This window comes from Pseudophryne corroboree, chromosome 12 (genome assembly GCF_028390025.1).
Source record: "Pseudophryne corroboree isolate aPseCor3 chromosome 12, aPseCor3.hap2, whole genome shotgun sequence".
NCBI lineage: Eukaryota > Metazoa > Chordata > Amphibia > Anura > Myobatrachidae > Pseudophryne > Pseudophryne corroboree.
Window position 1 is genome coordinate 15,612,204 of NC_086455.1, and position 23,809 is coordinate 15,636,012.

Consider the following 23,809-nt stretch of genomic DNA (forward strand, 5'->3'; position numbering starts at 1 on the left):
TCTGAGGGAGGACATCCCAACTCACTCAGGTATAAAACATTTAACCCCTTCAGTGGCGGGTTTTTGGAATTTGGTCACACCTCCCAGGGCAGGTTTTTAATTTTTTTTTACCTGCGTGTTACCAGGGGTTCCACGCGCTGCATCATGCTTTTTGCCAGGGGTTTTATGCTCTGGGATCCATGCTCGTTGCCACTGGGGAATGCTCGTTGCCTAGAGGTAGCTAGGGATGCCATCGACCACTGATGATTCAAAATCATCGATGGTCTATGGCCGATGTTGAATACTTTTACCATCGATGGGGGAGAGCCAGATGGTTGCCCGCCATCAATGGTTCAGTGCTACTGAATTGATTTTTTTTTTCCGAGAAGTGTCAGAGCACAGAGCTTAGCTCCGCCTGGTCACCCGCTAAGCCACGCCCCCTGACCCCATCACATGTGTACTGTAAATGAGGGATGACCATCGATGAGTAAAACCATCAATGGATCCATTCCAGATGGTTTTACACCATCGAGGTTATCCATCGATGGTGACCGTGGACTAATAACCCACCGATGGACATCCCTCGGGCAGCATTTCCTGGAGGGCTAGCACTGACACCCTCTCCCTCTCCTCCCTTGTACTAAGCCCGGCTGGCGGAGTTTTGCGGAATGACGCGATCGCGTCATCCATCGGGCCGGCCGAGCGGAGTGTAAGGAGGGAGGGGGAGCAGTGGCATGCCTGGAAAATTTCCGGGGTTGCCAGTCTGCACAGCGCCGTTGGCCCCGGAAATGTTCCGGGAATTCCACTGAAGAGATTAAACCAATGTTTCTCAACCCCTCCCAACAGGTCATAATTTCAGGATTTCTGCCTGGAAGCGGGTGGATATATACCCAGCAAAATTACTCTCCTGTGCATGATTAAAGACGTCCACAATACATGACCTGCTGTGGGTATTTGAGGGCTGGAGTTGAAATCCCCTGGTTTAAAAGGCCAGACCATAGGACGCCCCTTGCCTGGTATCAGATTGCTCTATAGGGGTTTCATATAAAGCGCTATCTTAACAATATGAACTCCTACATCACATCCAGGCTGGATCGCGGACTGCTCCTTACAGGGCCTCAGACAGCCGCATTCTAGTCGCACACATTTTTATTTTGCCCTCTTATGTTTATGTGATGTGAAAATATTTGGGGATTACATTTAAATAATATTATTCTAAAACACAATAAGATAAAGTTATAAAAACAAGACGGGGGTCCAGAGCCCCCTAATTTAATGAGACTATCACAAGACGAGATACGGGGGGGGATCACGGAGAGACAATGACAATTGTATTCTACAGACAGACAAGAGCTAAGACAGAGGAGGATCCTCCTTCAGTAACAATACCCCCCCACAAGAAAACGCTATAATGCCATTGCCTAGTGCCAAGTACGTGACATTTCCCTACAACACACATAGGGCCCGGTCAGTTCAGTTAGACGCGAGGGGGACGAGTTGGCGCTGTAGCGGCATGAAAATAAACGCCCTCGTGGCCCGACCTTACGGATGCAACCAAGCCTCTTCTAATTGAATGATGCCCATAAAGTGAGATAAAATACACAGCTTGCAGAGCCACTTTCACCCCATGCCCCCCAACTTCTCAGAAATCTGAGTACTTTGCAAAAGTAATCAAACCTCTGACCAAGATGTAGGTAATGACAGGCCTCATATAAATATGTACATGATGGAGTAGATGGCTCAGGGAGAATCAACAGGAGATTAGAATGGGGTCCTAAAAGCAGATTCGCTATAACACGTGTAGGATGTGGCTACGCAGCCAGACACAATGGGCTGATGCCAGGATAGGCTCTGCGGCCTAGTATGGATGCCCCCCGCTCAGGTCACAGCTCCCGCTAGTGTCTCCCGCAGCACAGAGCACTCCAGATGCCATTAGAACACAAGCGTCACACACAGCCTAGAATGATCAGACAAGGTCTCAGTGTCAGTACCTTTGTCTATGCGCACAGTTAGGATCTTTTTCTCCTTGGTCACCTTCTTCCCATTGCACACAGGGCACTGGTCACACGGCCCGATACGCTGCCCTTCTCCGTGGCACTCCGAGCACGTGGTCTGTAGGGAATGCATCATTCCGGGGATGCAACCGCCCACCAGATGCATCTGCATGCCAGTGCCGTGGCACTTTGGGCACTGAGTCACTGATCCTTGCTGAGCGCCTATGCCGGGTGAGAAAAAGGCTCCGTTAGTACAGGTGCAGAGCAGGACAGAGAACCAGAGCCTGAGGTAACAGTGACAGGGGTCAGCAGTGTTCTCTCATTTATCAACACCACAGCATAGGAACACTGCTCAATAATCTGACATTTCACTGCACGCCTATCGCTCAAATCCACTTACGTTATTCACATTCTCTAATTAAACAAATAAAATCCACACACACACCCATCCTCCACGCAGACTATAAGCAGTACAGAGTATATCAGGAGATGAATGATGTGTTAATGAGGTCAGAGCTGCATGTGACAGGGGCAGTGACATGATGTGAGGAGGGGAGTGGAGGCAGCAGGAAGTCACAGACTGAGAGTTATATAGTGGAAGGAGCAGGGTCCCCAGCAGCACAGAGTATATCAGGAGATGAGTGATGTATTAGTGAGGACAGGGCTGCATGTGACAGGGGCAGTGACATGATGTGAGGAGGGGAGTGGAGGCAGCAGGAAGTCACAGACTGAGAGTTATATAGTGGAAGGAGCAGGGTCCCCAGCAGCACAGAGTATATCAGGAGATAAGTGATGTGTCAGTGAGGACAGGGCTGCATGTGACAGAGGGCAGTGACATGATGCGAGGAGGGGAATGGAGGCAGCAGGAAGTCACAGACTGAGAGTTATATAGTGGAAGGAGCAGGGTCCCCAGCAGCACAGAGTATATCAGGAGATAAGTGATGTGTCAGTGAGGACAGGGCTGCATGTGACAGGGGCAGTGACATGATGTGAGGAGGGGAGTGGAGGCAGCAGGAAGTCACAGACTGAGAGTTATATAGTGGGAGGAGCAGGGTCCCCAGCAGCACAGAGTATATCAGGAGATGAGTGATGTGTCAGTGAGGACAGGCTGCATGTGACAGGGGCAATGACATGATGTGAGTAGGGGAATGGAGGCAACAGGAAGCCACAGACTGAGAGTTATATAGTGGAAGGAGCAGGGTCCCCAGCAGCACAGAGTATATCAGTAGATGAGTGATGTGTCAGTGAGGACAGGGCTGCATGTGACCGGGGCAGTGACATGATGTGAGGAGGGGAATGGAGGCAGCAGGAAGCCACAGACTGAGAGTTATATAGTAGGAGGAGCAGGATCCCGAGCAGCACAGAGTATATCAGGAGATGAGGGATGTGTCAGTGAGGACAGGGCTGCATGTGACAGTGGCAGTGACATGATGGGAGGAGGGGAATGGAGGCAGCAGGAAGCCACAGACTGAGAGTTATATAGTGGGAGGAGCAGGGTCCCCAGCAGCACAGAGTATATCAGGAGATGAGTGATGTGTCAGTGGGGACAGGGCTGCATGTGACAGGGGCAGTGACATGATGGGAGGAGGGGAATGGAGGCAGCAGGAAGCCACAGACTGAGAGTTATATAGTGGAAGGAGCAGGGTCCCCAGCAGCACAGAGTATATCAGGAGATGAGTGATGTGTCAGTGAGGACAGGGCTGCATGTGACAGGGGCAGTGACATGATGTGAGGAGGGGAATAGAGGCAGCCACAGACTGAGAGTTATATAGTGGGAGGAGCAGTGTCCCTAGCAGCACAGAGTATATCAGGAGATGAGTGATGTGTCAGCGAGGACAGGGCTGCATGTGACAGGGGCAGTGACATGATGTGTGGAGGGGAATGGAGGTAGCAGGAAGCCACAGACTGAGAGTTATATAGTGGGAGGAGCAGGGTCCCCAGCAGCACAGAGTATATCAGGAGATGAGTGATGTGTCAGTGAGGACAGAGCTGCATGTGACAGGGGCAGTGGCATGATGTGAGCAGGGGAATGGGGCAGCAGGAAGTCATAGACTGAGAGTTATATAGTGGGAGGAGCAGGGTCCCCAGCAGCACAGAGTATATCAGGAGATAAGTGATGTGTCAGTGAGGACAGGGCTGCATGTGTCAGGGGCAGTGACATGATGTGAGGAGGGGAATGGAGGCAGCAGGAAGTCACAGACTGAGAGTTATATAGTGGGAGGAGCAGGGTCCCTAGCAGCACAGAGTATATCAGGAGAAGGAGATGAGTGATGTCAGTGAGGACAGGGCTGCATGTGACAGGGGCAGTGACATGATGTGAGGTGGGGAATGGAGGCAGCAGGAAGTCAGACTTTATACGTATTATTGGCAGCTGTATGATAAGTAAGTAGCAGTGCAGAACATGGGGCACAGACACACTCCTGTATAAACACTCCACCTATTTAATGTTTCCACATTTTCTTAGATCATCCTACATTATTTATGAAGTACTGACATGCTACATGGTACTGTACATTAAGGGTGTCAGGCCACCGAGTACATACAATGACATAAAACAGAAAGTAAAGGTGGCTCTGCCCAGGTAAGCTTACACTGATCTAAGGTGAGAATACTTTATCCATAAGGTGATAGAGAAACCATTCTAGCTGCTGCTGGGGACACTGCCTGACCACTGTGCAGCATTATCAGCCACGGGTGACTGGAATTACCACACAGCTACCGGTGGTCTGGAATCAGGAGGCCGTGTGAGGTGGAGACCTAGGGGAAGTCCCTAGGGAAGGCTCTCTCCTCCTCGCTGCCCTGTTATCTGCCAGCTGATTATTTCTTTGGTCTCATTCCCATTGCTGGAAACAGACAGCTATGCCAGTTGTGCTCCATGATATTGGCAGAGCCGCGGTGATCACCAGTGGAAAAGAAATTATAACCGCTGAATTGGCATGGTGTTATATAAACTAACCCCAGTCAGCATTGAGAATAATGCTTATTCCCCCCCGCTGCTAAGACCTGTGAGAAGGGGATTATGCTGCAGGTAGGGCAGAGAGGTGATTACACCAGCAGCTATCATCAATTTATAGGAAGCCACTCAGGGTGACGGTGCTGGGAGCGCGTCCGATTAGTCACCAAGAGCCAATCACATCCCAGGGGGAAGGCAGATGTTACTAGCACCCACCGGCTTCAGTAGGACACAGACAAAAGGCAGCTCGTCTGCAATCAGAACCACAAAAATGAAAGTAATATCTTTGTGGTATCACATGTCTCGGTGAGTTACATGGGCTATAGCGCTCACCTTTGCAATTTGGGCAGATGACGTTTTTTTGAATGGAGAGTTTCCGTGTGGCCCCATTGTATAGATCCTCCAAGGAGACGAAGAGATGATGGGTTACCGTCCTCCCTGAGGAAGGAGCAATGCAATTACAAAACACATTCAATGTAATTCTATAGATGAAGGCCTGCCTTGAGCACAGTACACACACACACACACACACACACACATTATTACAAATAAGAGGGGCTGTCAGAGTTAAAAACAACCAAATCTGACACTTTCTTAAATTAACTCTCATTATAAAACACTATGGTGCCTGCACTTTGCAACCAAACCCAGATAGTTTAGTTTTCTAACCGTAAGCCCACAGCACAGGTGCCATTACCTACACTCCCTTATATACTTACCTCTCCTGTCAGCGCGTGGCCAGGTTCTGGGTGTGCCCCCAAAGAATAGGTTCAATATGTTAATCTGCGTTCCCCCGCCACACCTTCCATCCGCTCGCTCTCCTCTCACCGCGGATTCTCCCCCGCGGTCGTACAGCGATCGCTTGTTGGCATCGGAGAGGACTCTGTATGCTTTCGAGATCTGTTTAAACTACATGAAGGATATGAGGAGTATAAACGGCTTTTCCAAGTTGGATGGGTCAAAACATATTGCTTTACTTATATTGCGCATTTACAGGCGGCTTCAGTATTCCTGACCCGACTAAACTGTCTTCACCCTGCAGGTGAGCATATAGCAAGTGCAGGTCCTTTTACTACAAAACAGAGAACAAATTTTTGCAATACCTCTAGAAAAGGGGAGTCATTATATTAAACCAATAAATCACAAATCTGTGAGACTGATCAGGCACCTATGGATTGTTAGTGTACACAACAGCAGGCCTGGCCAACCTGTGGCTCTCCAGCGGTTTATGAAACTATAGATCCCAGCATGCCTTGCCACAGTTTTAGCACTCCCTAATAGCAAAACTGTAGCAAAGCATGATGGGACTTGTAGTTTTACAACAGCTGGAGAGTCACAGGTTGGCCAGGCCTGTTATACAGCAAGCACAAAACAGATAATGAAAACCGTTCTTATAGTTCGGAGGTATTCAACAGCCAGCTGCTGTGGAACTACACATCCAAGAATGACCCGTCACAGATTTACCATGCACTAATAGCAAAACAGTTGTTAAGCATGGATATCCTTAAAACCTGGACTGTTGGGGGAGGGGAGGAAGGGATTCAATTGTTACTCTGATTGGGCACACATACTATGGGCGGATTTTACATCAGTAGACTATTGAAGTATTTATCTTTTTCATTCTTAATTCAAGAGATCTCAGAAAATAACATTTTTCAATATCACTTTACTCATTTTGTACTCCTGGTGTATGAAAACATTTTTATTTTATTTTTATAAAATTACATATAATAAAAAATTTTTACACGAGAAATTCATTCCATTTTCATTTCTTGAACCCCAGCACACTCTTCTTATACAGTAACGGCCTACATACTCTGTTCATAGCCGATCCGCATGACCGCTTCCAGAACGCAGCGCTCTCTTCCAGGAAACTAGCCGCATTGTCAGCAAGCATCCCTCCCTCCGGCCGGCCGCAGGACAGAAGCTAAATGAGGTCCGTACTTATAAATTACATTCAGCCCTGACAGAGAGATCAATGTGGACCCCTGTATTAGCAATGGATTGGAGAAGCAGAACACAAAGTCTATGCCGATAAGTGATAAGGGTCAGCTACCTTTTCACCTGCGTCGGGGTTCTTATCGGGGTGGTATTTCAAAGCCAGCCTTCTGAACGCCCGTTTTACATCGTCTGGGGTAGCGGTTGGCGGCAGGCCCAGTAGGTCGTAATACATTGTTTCTTTCACCATTTTCTGCAGAAACATAGGTAGATTTGTAGTTAGTACATAACAGCAGAGTTTCCTTCAGCAATCTGTGGGCTCCTCCACCAGCGGGTTATGTGATAGTATATACAGCTTTACATCATTTTAGATGGAAGTAGAACCTAGGGCTAGATTTAATGGGCAGCGGCTATTGCAAGCAGCCATGGTTTTGACCACAATATTTTTAAAACCACAATATAATATGTAAAACCAGACGGGTTTTGCGTTTATTATTTTGCCAGTTTAAATTTCAGGGACGAAACTCCTGAGAATCGTTGTAAGCACTTAGTAAATCTATCCCCTCGCTTCCAATCATATCATTCCAGAGCCAACACGAGATCTCAAGCAGACCTATGTGATAAACACAATGTTCTGCACACGATGCTGCATAAATGGTAATATTTGGATTGCATCACCATGACGCATTTCGCACTAAATTGCATGCTCAACTGAAGATATCCAGGAGGGGTCCATGCTCTCCCAGGGGGTCAAGGACAACTGCCCGAAATTCCTGCTTCTCCTGGACCCTCCGTCAGAATTGCCAAAAGGCTACAGAAGTATTGTGGCAGAATTGCTGCAAAATGCGTTGCTGCTTAATTGCTTGATATTCTTGCAGACAAAATCTGACACCAGCAGCTGCTCATACCACTTTCAGACATTTTATGCCCTGGCTTCAAGCTGGGATTTTCACCCCGGTCTTTTGCACAAAGACCCCCTTTCATGCGACACCTCATACCCGGGAAATTCCCGGGCCAACCCCTTCCAGACATAAGCCGGGTCTGCCCTGGCATTCTACAAGCCAAGCTCCTTTCATGTCACGCTCACACACGCTTTCACAATCACACACCCCTTCTCCATGGGCAGCGTCTCTGTAGCTAGTGTGCGCCAGCTGCTTCTGCACGCTGCCGTACGGAACGGACGCCTCGTTCCAAGCCATCAGGTACTCAGTCTTCACCTCTTGCTACATGGGCTGCCAAACATTGACTTCTCTCCCCGGATCCAGCACTGTCAGTATGTGTTTGCTATTGTAGAGAGGACACCCCTCCCCCCCTGAACGGTCAATCAGTTCATTCGAGATGCGCAAGTCTCGGGTACAACCCTGGTCGATTGTAGGGGTGCAGGATCCAGAACGGTAAATCCAGGTAAACCCGCTTTGACATAAAGTGGAGCAGGGTTGATGCGCGTCCACGGCCAAAAACGCAGGATTTTGTCTTATGTCTGAACGGAATCCTGCATTTGCAGATTATAGTTTAATATTAAGTCACATTTTAATATTTTCTATAGCATACACAATATAAAATATATATGCACTAATAACTGTATTTATTATTCCAGTTCACAGTGATAAAAGGTGCAAAAGTGAATTAGTGAAACTGCTCACACTGTCTCGCCAGGCCTGGATTTCTAGAAAGGTCACTTATGCCAAGGCTAGAACAGCAGGTACGGCAATATACACATTCTACAGGTTAATATTGTTAGTTTACCTTTATTTGTCCCCTACTGTGAGCAGTTAGGGCACGGTGTAGAGTGGCATATGGCCTCATATAGTACATTCGGTTACATCATAGGAGCGCGTGGAATCCGGTAGCTGGCCAGGCTATGTGGGCTCTGTAATGGTGGTGTAAAAAAGGACACCTGTGCCTAGTATAATAGTATTTGTCAGGCGCATTAAAGGTAGCTGCAGTGTTTCACACAAACATCCTGTGTGCCGCACAAAACATTATAATAATAAAACCCACAACATTCCCAAACTGGCAACGCTTCTACTACTGATTCTATTAACAGGCCGCATAGAGCGTTAATAATCAGTGATGGGAACGAAGGGTGTACTTACCGGATATTTATCATGCAGGCGGCTCACACACAATCTAATGACACGTCTTTCTAGCTAGCAATTTATGGTCAATGGCAGAATCAGCATTTCAGTATCAAAACTGCGCCCATTTCCGACACACTGCTTACAACCAGTATTCTCCTATACTGGCCGAGCCGACCATCTGTACATATCCAAGATAAGAGATGGACCCAGAAGGCCCGGGCCATCTGCCAGTACCTGGAGATCTACCATCTGTACTTAGCAGAGGTCAGCCTCCCCGAGGTCCCGTACTTAGCAGAGGTCAGCCTCCCCGAGGTCCCGTACTTAGCAGAGGTCAGCCTCCCCGAGGTCCCGTACTTAGCAGAGGTCAGCCTCCCCGAGGTCCCGTACTTAGCAGAGGTCAGCCTCCCCGAGGTCCCGTACTTAGCAGAGGTCAGCCTCCCCGAGGTCCCGTACTTAGCAGAGGTCAGCCTCCCCGAGGTCCCGTACTTAGCAGAGGTCAGCCTCCCCGAGGTCCCGTACTTAGCAGAGGTCAGCCTCCCCGAGGTCCCGTACTTAGCAGAGGTCAGCCTCCCCGAGGTCCCGTACTTAGCAGAGGTCAGCCTCCCCGAGGTCCCGTACTTAGCAGAGGTCAGCCTCCCCGAGGTCCCGTACTTAGCAGAGGTCAGCCTCCCCGAGGTCCCGTACTTAGCAGAGGTCAGCCTCCCCGAGGTCCCGTACTTAGCAGAGGTCAGCCTCCCCGAGGTCCCGTACTTAGCAGAGGTCAGCCTCCCCGAGGTCCCGTACTTAGCAGAGGTCAGCCTCCCCGAGGTCCCGTACTTAGCAGAGGTCAGCCTCCCCGAGGTCCTGTACTTATCAGAGACCAGTCTCCCCGAGGTCCTGTACTTAGCAGAGGTCAGTCTCCCCGAGGTCATGAGCTTCCAGATGTACAAACATAGTGTTTCAGGGACAATGGCAGAGTACAACAGAGTATAATACACAGCCAGGCCTGGCAACTACAAGGACTGTAATAGTGTGTATACATAAACTGGTAGAAATGAATGGTACTCCCGCAGCATGGGCTATGCCTGGCTGTTCTGTACTGCCCAATGCACGGAGTGCAGTCAGCATCCCAGTGCCCTGGATGACTGCGGTCAGGTGACCAACACTGGAATCCTAACACCAGTCATAATACCGGCGCCGGAACCCCGACCAAGGCATCCTAAAGTTAAGTAATGGGGTGAAAGTTAGGGTCCAGGTGGGCTTTAGGGATAGGCACCAGAGGGGGAGAGACGTGTTAGCAGTAGCTTCCACCCCCTGGGATTAGTTGTAGCCAACACCCCGTATCCTTATCCCTAGCCACCACCCCAGGCGGGTTAGAGAGTGGTTAATTAATAACCCCGTCCCCTGTCAGCGTTCTGAAAGTCGGGATGCCGCGGTCGGTCAGGTGAGGGCTGTCTTGCTCCAAGACAGCCCTCTCTCTCTCAAAGTTCCAGGGATAAAATGTGTCGGGTTACGGCTTGTTGAACTACAACACAATTAGCTTATCTGTGGGGTTTTAAATAATCTAATGAATAAATAAATAAATAAATAAATGCACTAAGGATAAATAAATGCACTATAGCTTTTTCATAATATATATTATGAAGAAAATCTGCATTAAAATTGAAACATTGAAAAACCGTGGTGGTTTTGTGGGTTTATTTTCTCCACTAAAGCCCTGAGTGCAACAACTACTAGTGCATATGTTCCACTACATCCCTGTCCATTACCACTGTCTGCGTTACCATCACTACATCCCAGTCCATTACCACTGTCTGCGTTACCATCACTACATCCCTGTCCATTACCACTGTCTGCGTTACCATCACTACATCCCTGTCCATTACCACTGTCTGCGTTACCATCACTACATCCCTGTCCATTACCACTGTCTGTGTTACCATCACTACATTTACCAGACACTCGGGTGCATAAAATGATCACCACTGAGGATTGGGATTGGTTCCAGGGAGCGGTCTGTCCTAACCACAGCTGATTAAATTACAATTCTTGTCTGCCACGTGCCTTGACCATGGCTGGAGACCCCTACTATTCTCATGTACTGCCAGCCATGACCGCGGTTGATGAAGTCTTACTATTCTTGCCTGCACTGATCCCAGTTGTTGACCCCTACTATTATCATCTGCCCTGAACACGTTTGGTGAACCCTACTATTATCATCTGCCGCTTGCCCTGACCACAGCTGTTGGCCCCTGCTATTACTGTTTAGTCGCCTGCCCTGACCATGGTTGGTGACCACTACTATTCTGTTTGTCATGTGTATTTTGGATTATACCTTACTGTATGATATTGTATGCACCAGCTTACTTATATAAACCTATACCATAACATAAGACATGGGGGCAACTGAATACCATGGACCATATACAACTCTGTAGAGTAACAGGTGCTGATATAGGTGAAAATTGCAGGCCAGATAGTAGATCTCTATCTGGCCTAGAGAGGCCTGTCCTAATGCTTGATCATAGTGAGCCCCTCCTGCTCCTGCTGGTCAGTGGGTACCAGGCCGTACAGACTGTGCTGTTACACTTGCCAGCACAGTCCAGATCACTCCTGATTGGCTACCCTCTAAGTAGGTAAGCCAGAAGACATTCCCGACTGGATTCCAGACTAATGAGTGGGCGGATTTTTACCAGCATTTTTTTATTTTTATTTCACTTGAATTGCATACCCGCCATCTGCAAAAAAAACCCCCCAAAACAAACCAAGATGGCGCTGCAAAAAAACAAACAAACCAAAACAAACCAAGATGGTGGTTTCAAGCCATGTAGTTGACAGTTTTGCATATGCCGAGTGTAAATTCACCTACAATAGAAATGGATGCACGCAGGCACGGGCGACACCGAGTCATATGCATTTTATTGCCACCCTAGACACCAGGGAGCACAAGCCTATTAGAAGGAGACTACATTGCACCAAAAGTCCAAACTGCACTGATGATTAGCAGCAAGCCAAGTGTATGTACACACACTATACACACTTGTAACGTCAATGTAACAAGAGGTCTCCTATCTAACAGCCATTTAATCTCCTGACCCTCTGCCGTTAGGTAGTAAGAGGTGGGTTAGCCGGGGTCAATCCACGTCTAATCCTTTCTAGAAAATTCCCCAAAGCGTCGCCCAGTTCCTGAGTGTCATACCATGCTTACCCTGTGGGGGAGCCTCAGCCCTGACCAGCACCAATATAAACACACAGCACAGGGGAGGAGGAGGGGGCAGGAAAACTTTTCTTAGAAGTCTGCAAAACAACCTGCAAGTGGCAGAGGAGATGTGTCACCTCCCAGCTGTGTGCAGTGTTACATAGGGTCACACTGCAATACAGAGCTATGCAGATGTCAGCATCACAAGTGCAGGGACAGGAGACTGCCTAGCAGGAAATTGCACATACACAGAGCTGAGGGCAATACATGGTGGCTGTGATGTGCAATGATCTCTGTGCAAGAAGTCTCAGATGAGTATATATATATATATATATATATATATATATATATATATATATATATATATATATATATATATATATACACACACACACATATATCTATATCCCAATTCAGCTCTAATGCAAGGGCTTGGCTTATTATGCATTGCTTTATTAATTTTTTTACGTGCATCCCATCTGCACAATAACAATATACAATTATGTATATACACATGATACAGTAATAACTGAGACACACACGTATATGTGGATAATATAATGCTGTTGAGTAAACACAATCAGATCAGACCTGTGCTGAGAAATAATGTGCATCACAAGTGTACCTGGAGAGAGTGCTAGCTCTTGGGATCAACCCTCACACAGCTTATGAAGGAGCCCAAGAGCTAGCACTCTAACCTCTCCCCCTGTAACCAGCCCAACCGATATAACCATGCACTGCATGAGACTGAGACCAGGGCAGGCTCTCAACTGACAGTTATCAAGTATACTCTACATGCACATAGGTCACATTACTAAGAGATAGATAGATATTATATACATACATACATACATACATACACACACGCTATAGGCTGCAACCTACCTGTAATGGGACCCCCGGCCAGCTGTATGCTACCGCTGTCTCCCTGCGCTGCACACACGTCACACTAATGCAATGTACTAAGCAGCGTCTTACTACTGCCGGTACTATCCCTTTAATTCCTCTCCGAACTCTCTGGAAGCCCAGACACGCCCCTCCACAGCCGAAACCACGCCCACAGCCCTACGGACTCATTCACAAGCCCGCGACGGTAACCACGCCTTTCTTGCTATTTGCATGGCTGGCCACGCCCCCTCACAATTCATTCACCCAGCCTCTCGGAAAGCTCTGGAAGCGAGTCCACGCCCCTCCAGCCCGGGTAAGCCGCGCCTACTTCTTAGATCAGCCAATAACGGGGAGGAACGATGACGTAACGCCCACTCACTGTTTTATCGCGGAAGCCCGTGTGGCGCGTTCTAATCTCCCGGTTTTCCTTTCGAACGCGAAGCCGCTGGAAGCAGAGGGGCCCTCCCTGACTGTGTGCACGTACAGTGACTGACAGCACAGCCACGCCCATTTGTACACTCCCCCCCTCCCCAAAGCCCCGCCCCTCTGCCAATGCATCACGTGTTAGATGTGTATTGAGATCTCCCTAGACAGAGATACAAGAATCTCATTCAATATTATGTAGCCCATAGAACTACAGCAATCACGTGACAGTACATCACACAGAAGAAGCTGGTGTGTCCTTGACAACTTCAGTGCAAAAAAAGCGGTAGTACTCCAGCACCTGGGAGTACTTCCCATTGCACGTGATTCTGAGTCGCGTGCAGAAGTGCATTGGTGCTCACGCCTTATGCAAATGCTGCTGCAGAGCCACACCATGGAACAGGGACGGGAATCGCCTGGGTGTGCACATGAAAAGGGGGCGCAGACCCTACCCGCAGGAGCGTGCCGCGAGTCAGGGGGGCTCGGCCTTCCTGGCTCTCCGTGTGACAGGACCGGCCCATCTGGCATTTGCCATAGAAATTTGCAGCTAATTGCATTTAATCAAATATAGGGGTCTATTTACTAAGCCTTGGATGGAGATAAAGTCGCTGGAGATAACGCACCAGCCAATCAGCTCCTAACTGTCATGTCACAGGCTGGGTTTTAAAAATGACAGGAGCCGATTATCTCCAGCGACTTCATCTCCAGCCAAGGCGACTATCTTAGGGAATATTGAGATGTCCCTATTGTGATTTGTCAGTGTGTATATACAGGGTGTTAAAGTCACTGTGTACTTATGTATATATATTTTTCTCTGACGTCCTAGTGGATGCTGGGAACTCCGTAAGGACCATGGGGAATAGCGGCTCCGCAGGAGACTGGGCACATCTAAAGAAAGCTTTAGGACTAGCTGGTGTGCACTGGCTCCTCCCCCTATGACCCTCCTCCAAGCCTCAGTTAGATTTCTGTGCCCGACGAGAAGGGTGCACACTAGGGGCTCTCCTGAGCTTCTTAGTGAAAGTTTTAGTTTAGGTTTGTTATTTTCAGTGAGACCTGCTGGCAACAGGCTCACTGCATCGAGGGACTAAGGGGAGAAGAAGCGAACTCACCTGCGTGCAGAGTGGATTGGGCTTCTTAGGCTACTGGACATTAGCTCCAGAGGGACGATCACAGGTTCAGCCTGGATGGGTCCCGGAGCCGCGCCGCCGGCCCCCTTACAGAGCCAGAAGAGCGAAGAGGTCCGGAAAAATCGGCGGCAGAAGACGATCCTGTCTTCAGATAAGGTAGCGCACAGCACCGCAGCTGTGCGCCATTGCTCTCAGCACACTTCACACTCCGGTCACTGAGGGTGCAGGGCGCTGGGGGGGGCAGCGCCCTGAGACGCAATAAATCGATAAAAACCTTATATGGCTAAAATAAATGCATCACATATAACTCCTGGGCTATATGGATGCATTTAACCCCTGCCAAAACATACAGAAAAAGGATGATAAGGACGCCGAGAAAGGGGCGGAGCCTATCTCCTCAGCACACTGGCGCCATTTTCCCTCACAGCTCAGTTGGAGGGAAGCTCCCTGGCTCTCCCCTGCAGTCACTACACTACAGAAAGGGGTTAAAAAAGAGAGGGGGGCACAAATTAGGCGCAGTATAAACAATACAGCAGCTATAAAGGGAAAAACACTTATATAAGGTTATCCCTGTATATATATAGCGCTCTGGTGTGTGCTGGCAAACTCTCCCTCTGTCTCCCCAAAGGGCTAGTGGGGTCCTATCCTCTATCAGAGCATTCCCTGTGTGTGTGCTGTGTGTCGGTACGTTTGTGTCGACATGTATGAGGAGAAAAATGATGAGGAGACGGAGTAGAGTGTCTGTAATAGTGTTGTCACCCCCTAGGGGGTCGACACCTGAGTGGATGTACTGTTGAAATTGCGTGACAGTGTCAGCTTTGTATAAAAGACAGTGGTTGACATGAGACAGCCGGCTACTCAGCTTGTGCATGTCCAGACGTCTCATACAGGGGCCCTAAAGCGCCCGTTACCTCAGATACAGACGCCGACACGGGTACTGACTCCTGTGTCGACGGTGAAGAGACAACCGTGATTTCCAATAGGGCCACACATTGCATGATTGAGGCAATGGAAAAAGTTTACACTTTTCTGATAATATGAATACCACCAAAAAAAGGGGTATTATGTTTGGTGAGGAAAAACTTCCTGTAGTTTTCCTGAATCTGAGAAATAAAATGAGGTGTGTGATGATGCGTGGGTTTCCCCCCGATAACAATTGATAATTTCTAAAAAGTTATTGGCAGTATACCTTTTCCCGCCAGAGGTTAGGGTGCGTTGGGAAACACCCCCTAGGGGGGATAAGGCGCTCACACGCTTGTAAGAACAAGGGCTCTACCCTCTCTTGAGATGGCCGCCCTTAAGGATCCTGCTGATAGAAAGCAGGAGCGTATCCTAAAATGTATTTACACCATACTGGTGTTATACTGCGACCAGCAATCGCCTCAGCCTGGATGTGCAGTGCTGGGTTGGCGTGGTCGGATTCCCTGACTGGAAATATGATATCCTAGATAAGGACAGTATATTATTGCCTATAGAGCAATTAAAAGATGCATTTCTATATATGCATGATGCACAGCGGAATATTTGCCGACTGGCATCAAGTATAAGTGCGTTGTCCAATTATTCCAGTAAAGTGGTCAGGTGATGCGGATTCCAAACGGCATTTGGAAGTATTGCCTTAAAAGAGGGGATGTACCCCAGGTCGCCTCTCAAAATAAGACGCCGTATTATCAGGCGCAGTCCTGGTTGGCAAGCGGACAAAAGGGTTCCTTTTTTCTGCTCGTGACAGAGGGAGAGGAAAATGGCTGCAGAGATCAGCCAGTTCCAAGGAACAGAAACCCTTTTCCGCCTCTGCCAAGCCCTCAGTATGACGCTAGGGCTTTACAAGTTCAGGCACGGTGGGGTCCCGTTCTCAATGAATTTCAGTGCGCAGTGGGCTCACTCGCAAGTAGACCCCTGGATCCTTCAGATAATATTTCAGGGGTACAAATTGGAATTCGAGACGTATTCCCCTCGCCGTTTCCAAAAGTCTGTTTTACTGACGTCTCCCGCTGACAGGGAGGCAGTTTTGGAAGCCATTCACAAGCTGTATTCCCAGCAGGTGATAATCAAGGTACCCCTCCTGCAACAGGGAACGGGGTATTATTCCACACTATTGTGGTACCGAAGCCAGACGGCTCGGTGAGACCGATTTTAAAATCTAAAATCTAAAATCTTTGAACACTTGCATACAGAGGTTCAAATTCAAAATTGAGTCACTCAGAGCAGTGATTGCAAACCTGGAAGAAGGGGACTACATGATGTCTCGGGACATCAAGGATGCTTACCTTCATGTCAAAATTTACCCTTCTCACCAAGGGTATTTCAGGTTATGGTACAGAACTGTATCAGTTCGGACGCTGCCGTAGGGATGGTCCACGGCACCCCGGGTCTTTACTGAAGTAATGACCGAAATGATGAAATTCCTTCGAAGGAAGGGAATTTTAGTTATCCTTTACTTGGACGATTCCCTGATAAGGGTAAGATCCAGGGAACAGTTGGAGATCGGTGTAGCACTATATCAAGTAGTGTTGCGGCAGCACGATTGGATTCTCAATATTCCAAAATCGCAGCTGGTTCCGACGACTTGTCTTCTGTTCCTAGGGATGATCCTGGACACAGTCCAGAAAGAAGGTGTTTCTCCCGGAGGAGAAAGCCAGGGAGTTATCCGAGCTAGTCAGGAACCTCCTAAAACCGAACCAAGTCTCAGTGCATCAATGCAAAAGGGTTCTGGGTAAAAATGGTGGCTTCCTACGAAGCAATCCCATTCGGCAGATTCCACGCACAGTGGAACCTACTGGACAAATGGTCCGGGTCGCATCTTCAGATGCTTCAGCGGATAACCCTGTCACCAGGGACAAGGGTATCCCTCCTGTGGTGGTTGCAGAGTGCTCATCTTCTAGAGGGCCGCAGATTCGGCATTCGGGACTGGGTCCTGGTGGCCATGGATGCCAGCCTGCGAGGCTGGGGAGCAGTCACACAGGGAAGGAATTTCCAGGGCTTATGGTCAAGCCTGGAGACATCTCTTCATATAAACATTCTGGAGCTAAGGGCCATTTACAATGCCCTAAGTCAAGCGAAACCCCTGCTTCAGGGTCAGGCGGTATTGATCCAATCGGACAACATCACGTCAGTCGCCCACGTAAACAGACAGGGCGGCACGAGAAGCAGGAGGGCAATGGCAGAAGCTGCAAGGATTTTCGCTGGGCGGAAAATCATGTGATAGCACTGTCAGCAGTGTTCATTCCGGGAGTGGACAACTGGGAAGCAGACTTCCTCAGCAGACACGACCTTCACCCGGGAGAGTGGGGACTTCACCCAGAAGTCTTCCACCTGATTGTAAACCGTTGGGAAAAACCAAAGGTGGACATAATGGCGTCCCGTCTAAACAAAACTAGACAGATATTGCGCCAGGTCAAGGGACCCTCAGGCAATAGCGGTGGACGCTCTGGTAACACCGTGGGTGTACCAGTCAGTGTATGTGTTCCCTCCTCTGCCTCTCATACCAAAAGTACTGAGAATCATAAGAAGGAGAGGAGTAAGAACTATACTCGTGGTTCCGGATTGGCCAAGAAGGACTTGGTATCCGGAACTTCAAGAGATGCTCACGGACGAACCGTGGCCTCTACTTCTAAGAAAGGACCTGCTCCAGCAGGGGCCTTGTCTGTTCCAAGACTTACCGCGGCTGCGTTTGACGGCATGGCGGTTGAACGCCGGATCCTGAAGGAAAAAGGCATTCCAGATGAAGTCATCCCTACCCTGGTCAAGGCCAGGAAGGACGTAACCGCAAAACATTATCACCGCATTTGGCGAAAATATGTTGCGTGGGGTGAGGCCAAGAAGGCCCCTACAGAGGAATTTCAACTGGGTCGTTTCCTCCATTTCCTGCAAACAGGACTGTCTATGGGCCAAAAATTAGGGTCCATTAAGGTTCAAATTTCGGCCCTGTCGATTTTCTTCCAAAAAGAACTGGCTTCAGTGCCTGAAGTTCAGACATTTGTAAAAGGGGTACTGCATATACAGCCTCCTTATGTGCCTCCAGTGGCACCTTGGGATCTCAATGTTGTGTTGAGTTTCCTAAAGTCACATTGGTTTGAACCACTCACCACTGTGGACTTAAAATATCTCACATGGAAGTGACGAGTTAGCCCTGGCTTCAGCCAGGCGTGTGTCAGAATTGGCGGGTTTATCATATAAAAGCCCTTACTTAATATTTCATTCTGACAGGGCAGAATTGAGGACTTGTCCTCAATTTCTACCTAAGGTGGTTTCTGCATTTCACATGAACCAACCTATTGTGGTACCTGCGGCTACTAAGGACTTGGAGGATTCCAAGTTGCTTGACGTGGTCAGGGCCCTGAAAATATATGTTTCCAGGACGGCTGGAGTCAGAAAATCTGACTCGCTGTTTATCCTGTATGCACCCAACAAACTGGGTGCTCCTGCTTCTAAGCAGACGATTGCTCGTTGGATTTGTAGTACAATTCAGCTTGCACATTCTGTGGCAGGCCTGCCACAGCCAAAAATCTGTAAATGCCCACTCCACAAGGAAGGTGGGCTCATCTTGGGCAGCTGCCCGAGGGGTCTCGGCTTTACAACTTTGCCGAGCAGTTACTTGGTCAGGAGCAAATACGTTTGTAAAATTCTACAAATTTGATACCCTGGCTGAGGAGGACCTGGAGTTCTCTCATTCGGTGCTGCAGAGTCATCCGCACTCTCCCGCCCGTTTGGGAGCTTTGGTATAATCCCCATGGTCCTTACGGAGTTCCCAGCATCCACTAGGACGTCAGAGAAAATAAGAATTTACTTACCGATAATTCTATTTCTCGTAGTCCGTAGTGGATGCTGGGCGCCCATCCCAAGTGCAGATTGTCTGCAATACTGGTACATGATTATTGTTACCAAAAAATTCGGGTTATTGTTGTAGTGAGCCATCTTTTCTAGAGGCTCCTCTATTATCATGCTGTTAACTGGGTTCAGATCACAAGTTGTACAGTGTGATTGGTGTGGCTGGTATGAGTCTTACCCGGGATTCAAAATCCTTCCTTATTGTGTACGCTCGTCCGGGCACAGTATCCTAACTGAGGCTTGGAGGAGGGTCATAGGGGGAGGAGCCAGTGCACACCAGGTGATCCTAAAGCTTTCTTTAGATGTGCCCAGTCTCCTGCGGAGCCGCTATTCCCCATGGTCCTTACGGAGTTCCCAGCATCCACTACGGACTACGAGAAATAGAATTATCGGTAAGTAAATTCTTATTATTTATTTATTATTTATTTATTAACAGTTTCTTACATAGCGCAGCATATTCCGTTGCGCTTTACAATTAGAACAACAGTAATAGAACAAAACTGGGTAAAAACAGACATATATAGAGGTAGGAGGGCCCTGCTCGCAAGCTTACAATCTATAGGGAAATAGGCATAGATACACAAGGATAGATGCTACCTATTGCATAATGGTCCACCAGATTGCTAGGTTCTTAATGGGTTGTATGATGATACCCCACAAAGTTATCCAAGTGTCAGGAGGGTGTGAGACTAAAGAAAGACAAGATATGTGATGTTATGAATATTCTACAGAGGATGTAATTAGATTGGGAAGCACTGAAGGTTATGTGGGTGGGTCTGGAATTTGATAGGCTTGTCTGAAGAGGTGAGTTTTCAGGGAACATTTAAAGGTTTGGAGACTAGAGGCGAGTCTTACTGTGCGTGGGAGGGCATTCCACAGAGTGGGTGAAGCCCGGATAAAGTCCTGTAATTTTGAGTGTGAACAAGTAATGCGTGTGGATGAGAGACGTAGATCTTGTGCAGAGCGGAGAGGTCGGGTAGGGAGATATTTTGAGATGAGTGAAGAGATGTATGTTGGTGCAGTTTGGTTAATAGCCTTGTATGTGAGTAAAAGTATTTTATATTTGATACGGTAGAATACCGGTAACCAATGGAGGGACTGACAGAGCGGATCTGCAGACGATGAACGTCTGGCAAGGAAGATTAGCCTTGCAGCTGCATTCAAAATGGATTGTAGTGGTGAGAGCCTATGTTTGGGAAGACCGGTCAGGAGACTATTACAATAATCAATGCGGGAGATAATGAGAGCATGGATTAGAGTTTTTGCTGTGTCTTGTGTAAGATAAGGGCGTATTTTGGATATGTTTCTTAGATGTATGTAACATGATCTTGAGACAGATTGAATGTGGGTAACAAAGGACAGTTCAGAGTCAAGAATGACACCTAGGCAGCGAGCTTGTGGGGTAGGGGGGATTGCAGAGTTCTCAACAGTGATAGAGATATCAGATTGGTAGCTACTATTGGCCGGTGGAAATATAATTAATTCTGTTTTGGAAATATTAAGTTTGAGGTGGCGAGATGTCATCCAAGATGAAATGGCAGAAAGGCATTCAGTGACACGGCCCAATACAGATGGTGACAAATCAGGGGAGGATAGGTAGATTTGAGTATCATCCGCATACAGATTTTACTGAAATCCGAAAGAGTTGATTAGTTTGCCAAGAGATGTGGTATAGATAGAGAAAAGCAGAGGACCTAGGACTGAGCCTTGCGGTACTCCAACTGAGAGAGGTAGCGAAGTAGAGGTGGAATCAGAGAAACGAACACTGAAGGAGCGATTAGATAGGTAGGATGAGAACCAAGAAAGGGCTGTGTCCTGAATACCTAGGGATTGTAGTGTTTGTATGAGAAGAGAGTGGTCAACAGTGTCAAAAGCAGCAGAGAGATCAAGGAGAATAAGGAGAGAGAAATGTCCTTTAGATTTAGCAGTGACCAAATCATTCACTACCTTAGTCAGTGCTGTCTCTGTGGAGTGTTGGGCACGAAATCCTGACTGAAGTGGGTCCAGTAGGCTGTGTGAGTTAAGAAAGTGTGTGAGGCGAGTGTAGGCAAGTCTCTCCAGTAGCTTGGAGGGGCATGGGAGCTGAGAGATGGGACGGTAGTTAGAGAGAGAGTTCGGGTCAGAGTTTTGTTTTTTTCAGAATGGGAGTAATCACTGCATGCTTGTATAGAGAAGGAAAGATACCAGTAGACAGGGAGAGATTACAGATTTTCGTTAAGGTTGGGATGAGCACAGTAGACAGAGCTTTACTAATTTGTGAGGGTATAGAGTCAAGGGGAGAGGTATTAGAGTAGGCAGATGAAAAGAGTGCAGATACTTCATTTGTAGGATCAAATAAAGAGAAGGTATCAGAGGGTTCAGGCAGGGAATTGAGCAGGTCACTTGCTGTGGAAGAGCATACCATTTCATTTCGGATCTTGTCAATCTTGTCCTTGAAATAGGAAGCAAGATCTTGCGCACTGACAGTGGCTGGTGGGTTAGGTGAGGGAGGGACAAGAAGTGATTTAAATGTATTAAAAAGTCGCTTGGGGTTAGAGGCTTGAGCAGAGATGAGAGATTGAAAATATGTTTGTTTGGCAGTGTCCAGAGCAGTACGATAAGAGTGGTAGGTGGTCTTATATGTGAGAAAGTCACTTGAACTACGAGATTTACGCCACTGGCGTTCAACTTTTCTTGAGAGTTTTTGTAAGTGTCTAGTGTATTTAGAGTGCCACGGTTGACATCTAAGTCTACGTGGAGTGTGATGGGTAGCTGGAGCCACTTCATCAAGTGCTGTTACTAGAGTTTGGTTAAGGTGTGACACAGCAGTCTCTGGAGAGGTGAATGTAGAAATTGGTGAAAGCAGTGGTTGCAGAGAGGTAGATAGTTGTTGAAAATGAATAGCGTTAATATTTCTGTGGGTAAGAGGTGTCCTTGTAGACTTTAGGGACATGGAGTTTGAAGTAATGGAGGAGAGCATGCATGTGATAAGGTTGTGATCTGAGAGAGGGAAAGGAGTGTTAGTGAGTTCAGAAACAGAGCATAGTCTGGTGAATACAAGATCAAGGCAGTGGCCCTCCTGATGAGTAGGGGAGTCAGTCCATTGGGAGAGGCCAAGAGAGGAGGTTATATATATTTATGTATATATATTATATTAACACACGTTTCAATGGGTGTAGTATCTTATGCCGGCGCTTAATGCTGGGCGCCGGGGTCCCCACCGCCGGCATGCAGTCAGCAGGGTGAGTGCAAAAGAGCCCCCTGCGGGCTGCACTCGTCGCGCTGCGGGCATGGTGGGGCGCTATGCGTGCCACACTATTCTCCCTCCAGGGGCGGCGTGGATACCCCAAGTGTGAGAATAGTTGTCAGTATGCCGGCTGTGGGAATTCGGTATGGTGAGCGCCGGGATCCTGACGGACGGCATATCAAATGCCAACCGTTTCAATATATAATACATGATGTAAACACGAATGGTAATTATAAACAATGTTGAAAATGACCGCCGTTATCGTCCAGACAGGCTTGGATCCTTTCTATTCTGTTTCTAAACACCTCTATATACTGTACATAAGTGCACAGTGACTTTCCGAACAAAATATGGGGTCTTTACATAAAGCAGTGAAAACAGTGGAGAAGTGAAGCAGTGGAGAAGTTGCCCATGGCTGTCACGAACCGGTCTCTCACCTTTGCGGGTTCTGGGGTTCATCCGTTGCCAGTGCGGTTGCTCGCGGTGCTGTGCGCCCGTGTGGGGACACGGCGTGATCAATGGCACAGGTAATGCAGAGTCTGGGAACTGTGAGTGCGGGGACCAAATGGCCTAAGGCACTGCGGTGTGTCTGCTGTATAGGAGGTGGCCATGTTGGAGACCAAATAGCTAATACTGAGCACTTGTGAAAACACCTGTGGGCAGGTGTAAGCCAATCCCGTGCTTGTGCTGCCTTTAAGTAGGCTGGGATTATGTTACTCTGGGCCAGTGCTTTGTTGTATCAAAGCTGTGCTCTAGCTCTGAGCTCTCTCCGTGCATTCCTGTGTGATTCCCGTGGTCCAGATATCGCCTCCGTTCCCAGAGGTCCGTCTGCAGCCTTCACTGCTGAAAGATCCACCGGCTCTCCGCTGTGCTGTCAGTTAATTGCACTCCTATTGGAAATAGTTGGATTCCCAGTGTCCTGCATGAGGTTACCTTGTCAGTCTGCCTATCATTCAAAGTCTGGAGGATTCTGTTTCTCTCAGCTGTTCGTTTGTTCAACTCTGCATTTAACCCATTCATCACCTTGTCTTCTACTACAGTTTCACAGTGATCTCCGGAACCCGCAAGTAACCCAATTCAGTACTTTTATTTGCTATGTTGTCATTACAAGGATAATTCATCACAGTCTCTCAGTTAACCCTCAAAACTCCATTGCAAATCCTTACAGTTATCTCTTCATGTCTGCATTATCCAG

The 23,809-nt window shown here is 48.0% G+C and overlaps 1 protein-coding gene across 6 annotated transcripts in view; it reads right to left on the bottom strand.

The window, feature by feature from the left end:
• Window positions 1-23,809, bottom strand: part of LOC134980318 (dnaJ homolog subfamily A member 1-like) — a 234,993-nt gene that overhangs the window by 10,380 nt on the left and 200,804 nt on the right. For 2 of the 6 annotated variants that reach the window (XM_063947080.1, XM_063947082.1), the window contains 4 exons: window positions 6,983-7,117; window positions 5,646-5,835; window positions 5,260-5,364; window positions 1,971-2,195 (listed from right to left, as the gene is read on the bottom strand). In XM_063947080.1, coding sequence (XP_063803150.1) covers window positions 1,971-2,195; window positions 5,260-5,364; window positions 5,646-5,835; window positions 6,983-7,117 — 655 coding nt within the window. Of the gene's footprint in view, window positions 1-1,970; window positions 2,196-5,259; window positions 5,365-5,645; window positions 5,836-6,982; window positions 7,118-8,610; window positions 8,708-13,008; window positions 13,091-13,390; window positions 13,463-23,809 lie in introns of those variants that run through there. The other 4 variants (XM_063947083.1, XM_063947081.1, XM_063947079.1 and 1 more) reach the window with 4 other exon arrangements.